This window comes from Lepisma saccharinum, chromosome 9 (assembly GCF_977018435.1).
Source record: "Lepisma saccharinum chromosome 9, izLepSacc3.1, whole genome shotgun sequence".
Taxonomy (NCBI): Eukaryota; Metazoa; Arthropoda; class Insecta; order Zygentoma; family Lepismatidae; genus Lepisma; species Lepisma saccharinum.
This window is the reverse complement of record NC_139237.1, coordinates 72,481,336-72,497,684: the sequence shown is the minus strand read 5'-3', so window position 1 is coordinate 72,497,684 and position 16,349 is coordinate 72,481,336. Positions and strand designations below refer to the sequence as shown.

The window sequence follows — 16,349 nt, the reverse complement described above, 5'->3', positions numbered from 1 at the left end:
CAAGGACAATGAATCTTTTTGGTTTCCGGAAACAGATCAACATGGAAAGTGCACCACCAAATTCCAATAACCTCTTACCTTCCATGTTATCCAAACTCAACGGTCTACTGATCGTTCACCTCAACAGTATTTGGACGAAATTGGACGACGATGTGGGCAAGATGTTTTACGTCTTCAATAACAATTTACATTTCTACGAAATTCCGATCGACGGGAAACTTCGGATCACCGTGAATCCGGAAAACGTAGGCGAAATCAAAATTTCTACTGGCAAGAACATTTTTCGAATCAAGCACGACAAGATGCTTTCTAACATTACGTACGATGTGTCTGCAGGAGATTATCTTTACATGGAACTCCTCGGAGATTACGACAAACTTATTCCTCTCTTCGTAGAATTACGAATCGTCTATCCTATTATAAATAACCGCTAACCAAAAATGCCTAACGACATTTTCGGCAACACCAAGCGTGTAGACCACGCAGAAGAGATTCTCATGTTGGACATTCGAGTTAAGAAGTTGAGGACCGATTTGATCGCTTTGCAGGAAACCTTAAACAAAAGTTTAGAGTCGGAAATCGCTACGCTCCAAACGCAATGTCTCGACCCCATTCTGAAAATCGATTCCGAACTGAAGACGCTGATAAAAAATTATGTCGACGTACCTTCTTACGACAACGTTCAAAATATACAGTTGAGCGTGGATTCGCTTCAAAATGATTTGGCCAAATTACAGCAATTTCAATCGAAAAATGAAGATTTGGAAAAACTGAAACTCGAAATCAAAGAACGAACTTCCGCAATAGAAAAGAATTTCTCTGAACTTCAAACCGTCGTGAACGATATAGACGCAGAACGCTTGCATGTCGTCGTTTCCAAATTACAAGAAGAATTCACCGGCACGTTGGAAGAAATCAAATCCAAGTTACAGACTTTGGAAGATACCATGACGAACCTACCATCGTCGGACGAACTGCAGGTCATCGGTAAAAGCGTCGCGAACATAAAAATTCAATTGGAGGCGTATCAAGATTTCGAACACATTCAAACCACCATCGCTACGCTTCAGGCGTCACTGGAGTTGATCAACGAAGAAATTAAAAATATTCACGCTGAAGCGAGCGCGCTGACGAGCATACAAGACACGTTGAGCACGGTTCAGCATAAAATCGAATATTTAGAAAATTTAAACGTCGAATCCAATCTTGCTCATTTTCATCACGTACTGGACAACATACAGGGTGACTTGGAATCGTTACGGACGAGCGTGCCTTCGAGCGAAGATTTGGAAAAATTGAAAACGGCGGTGACGGCACTATCCGAATCGAGCGACATCAAAAGTTCATTGAGCGATCTCGAGAGTAGGGTGGCCAATCTCCCCACCTCCAAAGAATTGCACGCTTTGAAAAGAAACATATCTCGAATGCTGAAACGACTAGAAACGGAAACGGCGAACGTGGAACAGATTCGAGACGAAATTAGTTCGCTGGTGTCGACGCTGCCCACTTCGCAGAGCGTCGCCGACCTTCACACGCAGTTTACAGAGATGCGAAGCATCGTGAACGATCTTACTGAGAAGAGCTCGAAATTGAATCAAGTCGAGAACCTTCAGAACATCGTCGTCAACATCAGAGATCAAGTCGGAGTGCTGGAATCCACGCAGGAATCGACGCTGGCTTCTTTCGGTGCCAAGTTACAAGAACTCAACGAAAACTACAAGCAGTTGAACGTGGAAGTGAAAATCAAACCGTCGTTGTCTGCCGTAACGGATACCATAGTCGAGCATTTGCTGCCCATCGAAAATAAACTCGGACACGTTCACAGTAATCTGCTCGGCGTCGACACTAAATTCGCTAAACTGCATTCTCTGCAAGCCATCGAAATCAACAGCGTACCCAATCAACAGAGAATCTCCACGTTCGTTGAAGGTAACAAACTGTACATGTTACATCCTTATCATCCGTACTACAAGTTTCTCCTCGATGGCACGATTCAGATAAACGAATTTTCGTACTGGTCTCACGGTAGAAAAGCTAGCGTTCCTACCATGACTTTGATATCGAATCGTGGTGTCCAGAAAGCAGGAAACATTCCTCTGGCACGTTGGAACGAAACGCGCAACATATATGAAATACACGAAGACGAAGATCTTACCGTTTTCGACGTGAGTGCCGGCGATAAGCTGATCATTCAAAACACGAGCGAGGTACCACCCTCTTTGAATCCCATCACGCTTGTGCTTCTCTTGAAACGTAATCTCTAAAAAAAAATGTCTAGGCAAGCCATCGTCGAAGAATTGCATAAACCTGCACGCCGTAACTACGAACGTTTGGCTGTGGTAACCAAGGGCATAGACGACCTCTGGCAAAGTGACCTCGTGGAGATGAGTAGCGGCAATTTGAAAAACGTACATAAATTGAACAAGAGCAACAAGTACCTCCTCACCGTCATAGACACATTTTCGAAATTCGCATGGGCTCTACCTTTGAAGGCGAAAACGGGAACATGCGTCACGGAAGCATTCAAGACAATTTTTCGCGAAAGCGGTGGCAGACGACCACGGTTTCTGCAAACAGACAAGGGGAAGGAATTTTACAACGCTGTATTCCAAAAGTTTATTCAAAAACATGACATTCAACATTATTCGACCTTCAGTCACATCAAAGCCAGCATCGTGGAAAGATTCAATCGAACCTTGAAAACTCACATGTGGAAACGATTCACGCTTCGGGGAAATTACAAATGGGTCGACATCCTGCCGGAACTCGTCGACACCTATAATGATACGGTACACAGAACGATAGGCATGAAGCCAGCCGACGTTACCAAGTCCGACGAGCAGCGTTTAATTTCTACAGTTTACTGTCGAAAGTACACACCCACGACAAAAAAAGCTAAATACAAAATTGGAGACCAGGTGAGGATCAGCAAATTCAAACGCACCTTCGAGAAGGGATTCACAAAAAATTGGAGCACAGAACTTTTTACCGTGGTTCGAGTTCTACCCGGAAACCGACACACGTATATAATAAAAGATAGTAGCGGCGAGATTTTGAAAGGAAGATTTTACGAAGAGGAACTCTCTAAAACGAAACACCCCGACACGTACCTCATCGAGAAAGTATTGCGTAGGAAAGGTGACAAACTGTTTGTCAAATGGCTGGGACTTCCGGAAAAGAGTTGGATCGACGCGAACGAAGTGATCTTGTGAGTACGTGGAACGTGGTGAAGCGTCTACCGGATCCGGAAAGTCAAACGAGAATAAAAAAGAACGGCGAGTTGCTTCCCGACAGCATCCGCTGTCTGATCGTAGGTCCTTCGGGGTGTGGGAAAACGACACTGCTCGTGGACAATTTTCTCCTCGCACCGAATTGGTTAGATTGGAAGAACAGGCACCTGTACGTGTTCTCGAAAAGTTTGGAGCAATCCAAATACCAGCAACTGATGAAAGTGTACGATGGTCTGGACATTGCAACGTTCGCTTCGGAAATAAAACCACTCGACGATTGTCGTGAAAATTCAGTCGTCGTGTTCGACGACGCCATCCTGGAAAATCAAAATGAAATTCGCAACTTTTTCACGCAAGGTCGTCACAAAGGAATGGATTGCTTCTACCTAGCTCAAACGTTTTCCAAAATTCCAAAACAGTTAGTACGCGACAACGCTAATTTCATATGTTTGTTTCGTCAAGATCACACCAACCTCAAGCACGCGTACGATGACTACGTAGGCGGAGACATGAACTACAATCAATTTTCGGAACGCTGCTGCTCTACTTGCTGGAACGGTGACGATTTCGGATTCGCGACGATCGACATGACGAGGAAACCCAACGACGGAAAATACAGAAACAAAATCAACGACTTTCTAAACGTTGCAACGTTGTGAGAAACGACGTATATAAATAAACGTCATGACGAAACGAAAAATCGAAGAGGAAAATCTCAAGCTCCGCGATTACCTCGCGAAACGCTTCAAAGGTTGGAAATCCGAGAATCGCGGGTTCTACGAAGAGAAGAAACGTCAGGATCAACCCGTGATCGATGCCATCAGAAAAAAGTGTCACGGAACAAAATAAAAATTTGATCAACGAACTCGTACCGCTCGCAGCTAAAAGTTACGCTGTACCCACGCCCATTTCGAGCATTCCTTCGACACCGTTCGAACTGAAGGATGCACCGGCACGACGTCGAGCCATTGGTAGCACGTCGTCTTCGGATAAGATCGAGTTGGGACCTTTGGCACGAGACTACCTGAGTACGGGGAAATTCGACAAGGATGAAGTGTTCGGTTTGTATCCTAGCATGGAAACCAACGAAGGCGGTGGTGTGGTGTGGAAGATTGGGAAATCGAAGGTGACCTTCGAAGGCAACGACATTAAAGTTAATTTAGGCGAGAAGGATAGTTGGACCAGGTATCCGGGTACGGTGGGACTGTGGGAACTCGTTGCCAAAAAGCAGCCGAAAGATTACACCGACGAAGATTACCAGAGTTACAAGGAAATTTTGATCATGACGGATGCCTTGTACCAGAACAACGATGCCTCGCAGAATAGGGTGAAATCGAGCAGCGGCGAGAAGTACAGGAATCTCATCAAACCGATTTGGAACCAGGTCAAAACAGGCAGCGGCGTCAAACGCTACAACACGTTACCCAAAGAATTCGTTTGGGTGGACGACGTGAGGAAGCTCGTGGACCGATTGTTGGTGATAGCCGGCGAAGAGAATGCAGGCAACCGTAATTTCTACAACGAGAAGGTTGGCATCGTGGACATGATCAGCACGAAACTTTCCAACTTCATCGTGAACGACGACAAGGGCATAGGTTACCTGATCAAAATCATCAACACGCTACCTCCGAGATTCTGGAACGTGGCCGAAGGAAAAGGACTCGTGAACGACATCATCAACAAGTTACCTTTCGAGATGCATTTACCTGGCTACCAGTACTGCGGACCGGGTACCAAACTCGAGAAAAGATTGGAGAGAGGAGACAAGGGTGTGAATCCGTTGGACGCCGCATGCAAAGATCACGACATCGCTTACAACACCACGCAGACGGATCTGGATGCACGTCACGAAGCAGACAGAAAGTTAGAGCACGCAGCTTTCGAAAGGTTCGTGAGCAGAGACGCATCGCTGGGTGAACGGGTCGCCGCACTGGGTACCACCATCGCCATGAACACAAAACAAAAATTGGGGTGGGGTATATAAATAACATACAGTAAAAAAAAAACATGGCTTGCATAACTGATTTGCCGCACGAACTACTATCTAAAATATTCAAAAAGGTAGTTAACGGAGATGTTAATAAACTTGTGATCATAGCTAAAACGACGCCGGCATTTCACATGGGATGCGAAATAGTTCTCAAGGACCATCTTCGGGAGATCAGCGGCCTGAGGTGCGGTGATCTCAACATTCTGCTTTTGGCTGCAGGGGAAAAATTAAACGATAGGTTAGATGAATTGCACGAGGCAAGGCAGGAAAGAAGACGGTACACAGTAGATTGGCGCAAGTCTAAGCAGGAGACGGAAGATATCATTACGCACATCATCGCGTTTTCCGAAGCACGGACTTTCTTCCTCTGTTAAAAAAATAATAATATATATACGTGTCAAAAAAAAAAAAAAACTTGATATATAAATAACACACATCGTGAAAAAAAATAATCTTCGGTATATATAAATAACACACATCGTGAAAAAACAATTAAATTTCTCTCTAACACTCTGAATTTTTTTTTTGATATGACGACTGAAAAAATGAGTGATCTCCAAGCATTAAAACAAATGCTAAATTTGTCAGTCGAGTATGTAAAAATTCGGGAATTGGAAGTCGACAAACCTTACACGATAACTTCCGGTTCAATCGTTTCTACCCAGTATGGTCCCAAGGTACGCCTGTTGCTCAACGCACAATACAGTCTATTTTTACCAGATCGATACGCTAACATGTTATCCGACGAGAAGCTATCTATTTTAATCGAGAACAAAACTCGAATCGTGTACAAGGGGACAAAGGAACTTCTTGGCAAGAAAACGAAGCACGTAATAGAATTTGTGTAACGACTGCGAGGCCTTGAAAAAAAATCTCAGAACATTTATATATAAATAACATACCGTAAAAAAAAAACTACACAAGAAAAAATCTCAGAATATATATATAAATAACATACCGTGAAAATAACACATAGAGCATCAACATGAAGCCCAAGGGTGTCGTGTACCAGATACCATACTCCAATCTTAAAAATCTAGGTGCCCTCGATGGGTTACTCACCAAGAAACAACGCGAGAAGAAACGTTCTTGCTTGAGCAAAGGACACGGAATGAAATTACTTCTCAGCACACCTCAATTGAGACGCTTGCAGCGTTCGCGGAAACAGCAAAAGATCGGAGGTTTCATATTCAGCATCCCGGCCATCCTAGCAGCATTGGGGGCCGTTGGAAGTTTGGCTGGCGGAAGTGCCGCCATCGCGAAAACCGTCATCGACTCGAAGAAGAACAAGGCGGAATTGGAAGAACAGAAACGTCACAACCTGGCCATGGAGAAGAAAGGGGGAAGGGCGTGATGAAGAAGTTTAAAAAAAGAAACAACAGCACTCACCAACCGAGACATTGAATCTCTGATCGAACCGTTACAAATCAAACACTTCAGAGGAGTTTTCATGTCCGACTCGTTACCTTCAAGCGTTAAAAGAAGAGAATGCGGAGTAGTCAACTTGGACGGTCAAGAAAATCCAGGCACGCATTGGATATGTTACCACAAAAACGACAATGATAAAGCATTCGTTTTCGATTCTTTCGGAGGTGTTCCACCTACAAATTTAATTCATTATCTGAAAACGAACAAAACCTCTATATACTACAACGACGAACGCATTCAAAATTTCGGAGACGTGAACTGCGGTCATCTCTGCCTCTCCGTGCTCGCGTTTCTCTCTAAAATAAATAACCCTACGATCAAGGATTTCCAGAAAGCATTGTGGAACCTCAAACAGCATCACTAGGATGGGCGTGTTCCATCTCACGAGCGAATCTTCAATCTTGAAACTCACGCTGCACGACGACATCGTCTATCCTAAATCCGTGGCTCTGCGTGCATTCTACAGCATGTACCTCATACCTAACGTCACGCAGCACAACAACAAAATTAGCGTCGGAAGCGAACACATCGTCGTCACGCCAGGACAATACAATCTTTCCACTTTGCAAGCTCAATTACCCAAAGGCACGTACCTTTCTCAAAATTCGGTCACGCACAGAGTGGAAATCCTATCCGCGACGGAGACCGTGGACCTGGGCACCATGGGAGAACTTTTAGGTTTCGAGAACAACCACCCAAAACTCGAAGCTGGCATCAAGCACGTAGCAACCAACATTCCTAAATTCTTGGCCATAGAGACTCTGAACGTACACTGCAACGTGGCGGAAGGCATGATCACGAAATCTTCGGACGGATTATTAGGAAGTCACAAGCAGACGGGAATCATAGCCACTTTCAAACCAAGTTCCGAGTTCATGGAACCGATCATCTACACGCCCTCTTCGCCGATCTATTTTCCAGTATGTCGCAACCGCATAGACGACATAGAGTTGGTGGTGACGAACGAGAAAGGAGACGTGGTGGATTTCGCAGGTGCCACTACGACGGCCATCGTGGAGATCAACATATAATAAATAACCATACATGTAAAATGGAGCAAATCGAAAGTTACGAATTGCAATCTTTCCCTCCCAACCGTCGCACGTTCGCCAATCTGAACGAAGCGAACAGGGAGATCGAATACGACCTGGACGTAGGCGACGGCTTCATTCATCCTCACAGAGCGGACCTCTACCTTCAATTCGACGTGGTGAAGACGGAAAGCGGAGACGCGTTTCCCGCAGCAGCAAACTTGATACTCGTGGACAACTTCGTGCCTCACCTGTTCTCGCAGGTGGAGGTGAGGAAACACAACACCGTCATCGACAGAATAGATTATCCAGGCATCACGTCGACGGCAGTGGGAACGTTGAAATTATCCAAAACGGACGCAGCGTACTACCAGGCCGGGGGATTCGAAGCCGGGACCAAAATATCGACGAGAAGTCACACGGTGCTCTTTCCCATGCGTCTGCTGCCTGGTTTCTTCTCGGACTACAAGGAGATCATGTGGAAGGGAGGACTGAGGATCACGTTTCGAAGAGCGGCCAACGACAACAACGCACTGATGCGATACGCTACTTTGGGTCCGGACGGCACCACGCCGATAGCCAACACTTTACCCGAAGCAGCAAAATGCGTCATCCGGAGCATGGAATTGAGAATGCCGGTGGTGGAATACGAAACGAATTACGCCCTCAAGTACAAAGCGGAGATCTTGAAAAGTCCGCAGGTGCCGATTCACTTTCACGGTTACCAGTGCGTACAGAAGGTGGCATCGGGAAGTCACATGGAATTCGACGTGACGACGCAGTTCAACAACATACAGTTCGATATGCCAGATTTCGTCGTAGTGCTCTTTCAGACCGGGAGGGACAAGAATCAGGAAAAAGATTCCAGCAAGTTCGACGACTGCAAGATCAAGAACATTTATCTGAAGAATGGACGCAACGAAGTGTTCCCGCGCGAGAATTACAACCTCGACATGACAAAAAACGATTACCTCAAACTTTACGAAGCGTTCTCGGCTTACAAACGCGTGACCGAGGGAAGCGTGGACATGTACTACACGCCCAGCGAATTCAAAGCACGGAGACCCATGACCGTCATCAACACATCTAAGAGAAAGCAGGTGGTGGTCAACGATCGAACCAACATCAAGGTCGTCTGCGAGTTCCACGATGCCTTGCCCGAGGATACCCTATGCAGTGTCATCCTGATTGCAGAGAAGTCCTTCGCCTACGACGTGAAGAACGAGAGGGTCACAGAGCAGTTTTAACAAGTTTTTTAACATCTTTTCTTGCACAAATAAGAAATTTTTTGTACTAGCACAATCAGTTACAATAGCACAATACGAATTTCACTAGTTCAGATCAGTTACAAATATCAATTTCATTAGTTATCAGTTACAATATCTTTTTTTGCACTATAGCACGAGAGACAAATCAGAAAATTTGCACAAAAAAATTTGTTGTTGTTTTTACACAAGAAAATTAACAATAAAATTCTTTCTTTTTTTATCGTTTCAGATGCTGTCGAAACATCAAAAACACATACACACACACTAGAAAAAAAAGCATGCAACCTTATTTGTAACACACACACATATATTCTCCATCTTCATCAAGAAAATATTATAATAAACATAATTATTTTTATCTATATCTCACAATAAAACTCTATATCCAAAAATATTACAACATCAAAATAACACTAGAGTCGTTAGCACACGTTGCATGCATTACGGAGGTCCTCTGTAGAGTTTCATGGAAGTTTGAGAAAAAAAAAAACACGTGAAACTCTACAGAGGTGTGGTTATCTAGAACCGCAGCCGTTAGAAAACCTTTTACTTTTTTTGGTTGGGCACCACGCACCCTGGCGAGGTTATAGGGGCCAGGAATCCTAAAAAACAACAATAATTATTTGTTTGTTTGTGTCACAATACGGAAATAATAAGAGGCAGGCGCGCGCGTGTGGCACATCGTTCCCCGAGAGAGGTTTACAAAGGTCACGATATATAAACATTTTTGGTCCCCCGGGGTTGGAAAATTACGATAAGGTGCATTCATCCTTCAAAGGATGAGAGGATGAGAGGATGAGAGGATGAGAGAATGAGAGGATGAGAGAATGAGAGGATGAGAGGATGAGAAGATGAGGGGATGAGAAGATGAGAGTGCATCTTTCACTCATCACTGCTTTTCTGCGCCGTGAAACATCGTCAGCGCAATAAATAAGGCGCGGAACGTGGGGAGAAAGTGATACACACGCGCGCGTGTGTGTGCGTGTGTGTGGCACATCGTTCCCGAAAGAGAGAGGTTTACAAAGGTCACGATATACAAACATTTGACCGGGACTTGGAAAATTACAATAAGATGCATTCATCCTTCAAGGATGAGAGGATGAGAGGATGAGAGGATGAGAGCTCATCTTTCACTCATCACGGCTTTTTTTGCGCCGTGAAACATCGTCAGCGCAATAAATGAGGCGTGGAACGTGGAGAGAAAGTGAGTTTTTGAGGGTTTGGCGGTCGTGGGGTCAAGAAATCAAAATTGTTGTCAAAGGTACATATTGACTACTACTACTGACGTTTCTCTTTGTTGCTGTCACTGGTATGCAAGAAGGGGGGAGGGGGCAAGGGGTGCACTTGCCCATCCTGAGATTCTTGGAAAGAGTTAATGTAATTCGAGTGGCGAAATTTTAGATATTTTATTACAAAAAATATTGTGTTCTATGACTTGCAGACCGTAAGTTACAGCAACTATTATTATTATTATTATTTTACAGTACCCTTCGGCACGTACAAACATGGATCAGAGATACCATGGAGGACAGTTGATTAAGTGGTCTCTGACTCTAATTGATATCTGTGCATTTTGATAAAGTACAAAAAGACAAAAACTGTTCATCAACAAAGTGATAGATGTTTATTGAAATGAAGCAAGGCGAATCCAATTTCTATCTAAATAGTAGACTCGAATCTGAACTTGTGTACAATGCCAAAGTAATTTCAATTCAATTTGAATTTTATGATTTGTAAAGTAGTAGAAGTAGTAACAACAACAATAACAAAATAATAATAACCGTAATAATAATAATAATAATAATAATAATAATAATAATAAGGCCTCTCCGATGGCGTAGTGGTAGCGTCGTCGCCTTGTAAACAAGGGGTCCCGGGTTTGATTCCCGGTGGAGATACATAGTTGTTCGGATCCCACTTTAAACTGTATGTTCAGTCCCGATTAGCCTTACTGTTCATAAAGTTGACTTAAAACACCAAATCAGACAATAAACAATGATTTAACTATAAATATCAATAAATGCAATTTTGTAATATATACTCGAAATAAAAACCCAGTTGAATTTTAGTATAAAATATACAACCATACTCTAGCAAGAAATTTTACAGTCAAGGATTTAGGGGTAATTTTTTTATTCAAATCTTACTTTTAATAAACACGTAGAACAAATAATTAGTGAAGCGTTCATGAAACTTGGGTTTATTCTTAGAACGTGAAGGGATTTCAAGAGTATAGAGACACCAAAAGTTCTGTATTATTCATATGTAAGACCAAAACTCGAATATGCATCTGTTATATGGAATACAGACACAGCAAAGTACAGTGAAGCAATTGAAAGAGTCCAATAGAGATTTCTTAGATTTTTAAAATACACATTTCAGAAGGTTTATCCCACATATGAACGTCGGTTTACAAAGCTGTGTTGTAGAAGGACGTTACAGGAAATAGTATTCTTGTGGAAGTTGTTAAATCACGAACTAGATGCTGAACATCTACTCTGCCAGATAAATTTTCGAATCCCGTCGTCGAAAACTAGACTCAAGAATGAAGTTTTTCTTATAAAGAAGGCTAGATCGGAAATTAAAAAGAAATCTCCATTGTTGAGAATGTGCACTAGTTACAATAAACTGCTAATCAAGAATAAGATCATTGACATCTTTTCTATGAATCTAAGGGATCTCAGTAAAGCCACTATTAACACAATGACATAAGCTTAAAGACAAAATTTCCTAATGAAATGATGTGATATAGTGTGTGTGTGTATATATATATATAAAATAATTTTAAATATATTTTATATACGTATATATATATATATATATATATATATATATGTGTGTGTGTGTGTGTGTGTGTGTGTGTTTATATATATAATTTCTCTCTATATATTACAGAAATATATGTAATTGTATTGACTATGTATCCTTTATATGGGCTCTGAAATTAGGTATGTACATGTTGAGTTCAATAAATAAGTAAATAGTTAACCTTACTCATTATCGTATATCTTCTTTCGTTTATATTTATTCACATAATTTGGCAATTACTCCAATTAGTTTATTTTGGTCAAATACTTCTGGTTTGTTTACGTCAGAAAGAGCGAGAGATTAGACATTTGTTGTGTGTACATTTTTCGATTATTACATAACGATTTTTTCAAGATTTTCATTTTTATTGTAATTAACAGTATACGAACTGATAACTCACAAAAAGCAATATCATCAAGAATATCAAGTACAATAACACACTGTAGAGTAGCATAAAATACTACTGTAGCGTAGCATCTGTGTTTCAATATCATTAAAATAGACGTTTCATTTATTTCTTTAAAGAAATGCGGTCTCTATTGTAACACGCCTCTTGTATGCCAATCATGGTACATCATCATCAGTATTCTAACATCAATGACATTTGTTGTAGAAGTTAAATAATTTCATTGATATATTTAATGGAAACATAATCCAAAGTTAATGGTCTCCACTTACTTAACGTTACACGAAAGTTAGCAAGTTTTGGGACCATGGCGCTGGGGAAGGGGATTGGCAGAGGTTATACACATCCTTCCTTTGGCCCAATTTACCTAACGTCGGATACATGAAACCATAGGCGTCGGAAAGGGGGGGAGTCGAACGGGTCGGTAGACCCCCCTGGAAATTGACATTCTTCATTTAAAGATACAAGAAAGCCGAAAGATTGTTACTCTTACTGTTAAGAACAGAAATAAAGTTAATTTTGTTAGTATTCGAACATTGAGTGAAAAATACAAGAACAAGGTTATATTCTACTATTTGATCCAAACAACAAATGATTTTACAGTTTTCAGAATTCTAATAATTACAGTTGTAGGTGAGAGATCACACAACACATTCTATAAAAAGAAAATCCCCCTAAAATTTAAAGCCTTTTCTTGAACGAAACGTGCAAAAGAAATAATGGAAAATAGTTGTGCTGTTATTCACTCGTTTAGTGGATCGAGTCTCCCTATTTATTATTGTATAATTACATTCGTGATAATAAAACTCATCTACTATTCAACTTTTATCATTTGCCCGACCCCCACCCCCTGTAAACATTTCTGGCGACGCCCATGAATGAAACGATGATAAAGTGTATGATGCATTGTGAAAACAAAGCCATTGCTTCTTGTTCTATTTATTTAGGTTTACTTTGAAAAACAAATTACAATGAACAAGTTCCAACCTTAGAACACCAGACGAAACAGCAACATGTTTGGATTCGAGGTTGGCAAATCGGCTCTTTGAAAGCGATAGCCGAGCGCAACAGGGCTTTTGATGCTCGGGGTCGGTTAGATTACATTCGCTGATGGGATGTCAAGCTTGATATCTGAAGTACCGCCTTGTTTGGCCCCCGGGGCGAACTAACTTCCTCTTTGGCTGCCACGTGCGAGCTCTGAAATTCGCATGAATCACGCTGGTGTTCAATGGGCGATTTCTCGTTTCACCTCTCCTTCAGTGTAGAAGATATATGGCACTACAGAGTGATCCAAAACTTGCACAAAAAGTGCAAAAAACAACAACACATAAGCATGCGCACACATCCCTGATTAGGGGGGCAAAAGTCTTGAGAGTTCAGTCGAAGAATGAAAAACAACATTCAACTGTTAAACAAACTCTAAATTGATGCATATTCGTTTCTACAGTTGATCCTGACCCCTGCCCCCGAGACCCCCATTTCCAATAGCCCAGAAACATAGGCGTGCGCAGACCCTCTAATTAAGGGGGCAAAAGTCTTGAAAAACCTCATTCTACGTTTTATTGTAGTGATGGGTAGTTGCTTGGATCTTTCGTCGGATTGAAAATACTTTATTTTTTAATATAATAATATTGTTTAATAACGGTAATAAGATTTAATTACACTAAATTTCTAAGTGAGCGTATTAGGAGGGGAAATTTCCCTTCCCGTGTGCACGCCTATGCACAGAAAACTTGCTGCAAGCTTGCCATGTCAAGTGAAAAAGCTTGCAGCAAGATCTCCATGGTAAGCTGTGAGTTTGCTGGAAACTTGCATCCAGCTATAAAAAGCTGAAGTTGCAGAAAGCTTGCCAACTGGCTTTTGACAAGCTACAAGCAAGCTACGTCAAGCTTGCGTGTTATCCGAGTTCTGGGTACATTTAGTGTCATTTTAGGCATAATTATATTCACAACATACTTCTGGTGCAGAAACCGAACTCATTTTGCTTCAAGTAAAGGAAGGCTAAGGCCGAGTCCGAATCGGCAGCAGATGTCACGTAGAACACCCTTTCCATCCGGGGACTCAGGGACAACTTGGACGTGACTTCGACGGTACGCGAGAGGAACGGGACGAAGCGCTTGTCAATCCGGACACGGTCTAAAACGGAGTCCAATAGTGTGACGTCACAGCAGACGACGCGCTGGGACTGAGTCTAAACAAATAAACACGTGCTTTTCTTCGTATTCAAATCAATGCTATTTTTCTTCGGAAGGGCTAGCTTTAATTATTGTGACAGCAGTTAAGAAACAAAATTGTGATGTGCATCGTACATCAATGTAAAGATGAGATTTCGGAGAATACGTCTATATATAACATATACCTTACAGGTGAGAATATAAAGAATAAATGGAGTAGGAAAATCTCAGCCAATGGGAGTCGTCGATTCAATCGCCTCAGGCTGCTGGTTTCCCACCATCTATAGCCCAGCGTGGCCGACTTCAGATCGGGTGAGCTTCGGGTCGACTTCGGCTGTGCTCGGAAGTTGAATGTTTCGGAAATGCATTCATAGTCATACATGAATTCGCAATTTAGGGAAGGGAAATGTTCGAAATTTCCCGAAGCTCTCAAAATCTCGAATAATACACCTAATTTTCAACATTAGTGATTGTTTTTGCATTTATGGAATAAAAACAAACAATTTCCGATAAATTCCAGACACTTGCAATGCAGAAAACGTGGAGAATTAACAACTTTTTAAAATGGTCATTCGGTATTTCCCGACTGCTCGGGATCCCGAAAAGTCGGGAAGTTATTTCCCAAAGTCGGGATCGGGACGGGAATTTTTTTTCCCGATCCCGGTCATTCCGCATACACCTATTATTTTTTCTCTCGTATCTTCCGTGTTTTTAAGGACTACATTTTCACCTATGCTGGAGCAGAGGTTGTCATTTTTTTTTGGCGTTTTTGTTTGAATTCTTGAAGCTCTCGTTGCGTAAAACAAAAAGATGGTGATGGAAAGGTCTGTAATATCTTTATAAAATTTACTTACATTCTAGTTTAGAAGCTTATTTTAATAGTTTGCATAATATATAATGAGCAATTACTCATACCACCCTACATGATGAAAAATGTTTTCGCAGTAACATGGAGAATATACGCCACTATTGCATTATTTATTACATCTCAAATGTACTTACTTTGCAGCGTTTTTCCTATCGAGTACAACGACGTTATTTCCGGATATGCAGTACTGACATTATGGAGAAAACTTGTCAGTTCATCGTAATGGTGGTAGCTGAAGTCTAGCCGCTGCAGCAGCTTGAAGTCGCTAGCGACATCGTTCGGTGACGGCGTCACTGCCACCTGAGATTGCGAATACAGGGGAGTAACGAGGTGTAGAAGAAATAAAATCCATGCAGTGTTGCAAGATCCTCCCTCCATCTTAATCCAACTGTGGAGCTGCAAAATGACGAAAGGTTGGAATTAGTACCACAACACTCTTCTTTCTTCTTCCTCTGTCTTACCTAACCCAGCCTAACCTAACCTAGCGTCACTAATGACGTCACGTCAGCCAATAGGATTGCTTAAAACTGTAGTGGGAGCAATCACTACCATAACTGAAAAGTGTGAGTAGATTTTCATTCCCACAGCAAACATTTCTCTCTCCCTTTCTTCTTTTTTTTAGAAAAGGAAATTTCGTCTCTTTACAGCCCGTACATTTATTTGTTATTCATAATTATTAAAATATACATTATTCATTAAGAGAGAGATTGAAAAGACAGTCTAGTAGGAGCAAATTTTGATCGTCTGTTGTGAATTCCCGAACGGATAAAGTTGTAGGACTCATTCCATCGTATGACACTCATCTGAAACGCTTCTTTCACTCCCTCAAAAAGTGTAATGGGTCTGTGATAGTTTGAATTCTTATGGATAGGGATATGATGTAGACCAGTGTTTCCCAATTATACCGGCCCGCCACAGGTTCTTCTCAAGTTTGCGATTTGCAGCCCGAGCTGGCAACTACCTGGAAGATGACATTCCGTTCGGGTTTCATCAGTGACATGAGGAAATTCTTTCTCGCCAGTGCTGGTGAGAAATCAAAGTCTATGAGTGGGCACTGTCCCCCGTGCAGCCTCCAAATTTGAATTACAACCGTGGGGCCGTTATGGAGTAAGGCCAAAGGGGTGAAGCGACTTGGAGCCCGACCTG

At 42.0% G+C, this 16,349-nt stretch overlaps 1 protein-coding gene across 5 annotated transcripts in view; it reads right to left on the bottom strand.

Annotated features, from left to right (window-relative positions):
* LOC145992138 (carboxypeptidase D-like) overlaps positions 1-16,349 on the bottom strand; it is a 168,599-nt gene that overhangs the window by 51,211 nt on the left and 101,039 nt on the right. For all 5 annotated transcript variants that reach the window (XM_083128402.1, XM_083128403.1, XM_083128398.1 and 2 more), the window contains exon 2: positions 15,338-15,599. In XM_083128402.1, coding sequence (XP_082984528.1) covers positions 15,338-15,581 — 244 coding nt within the window. In that variant the 5' untranslated portion in view covers positions 15,582-15,599. The remainder of the gene's footprint in view (positions 1-15,337; positions 15,600-16,349) is intronic.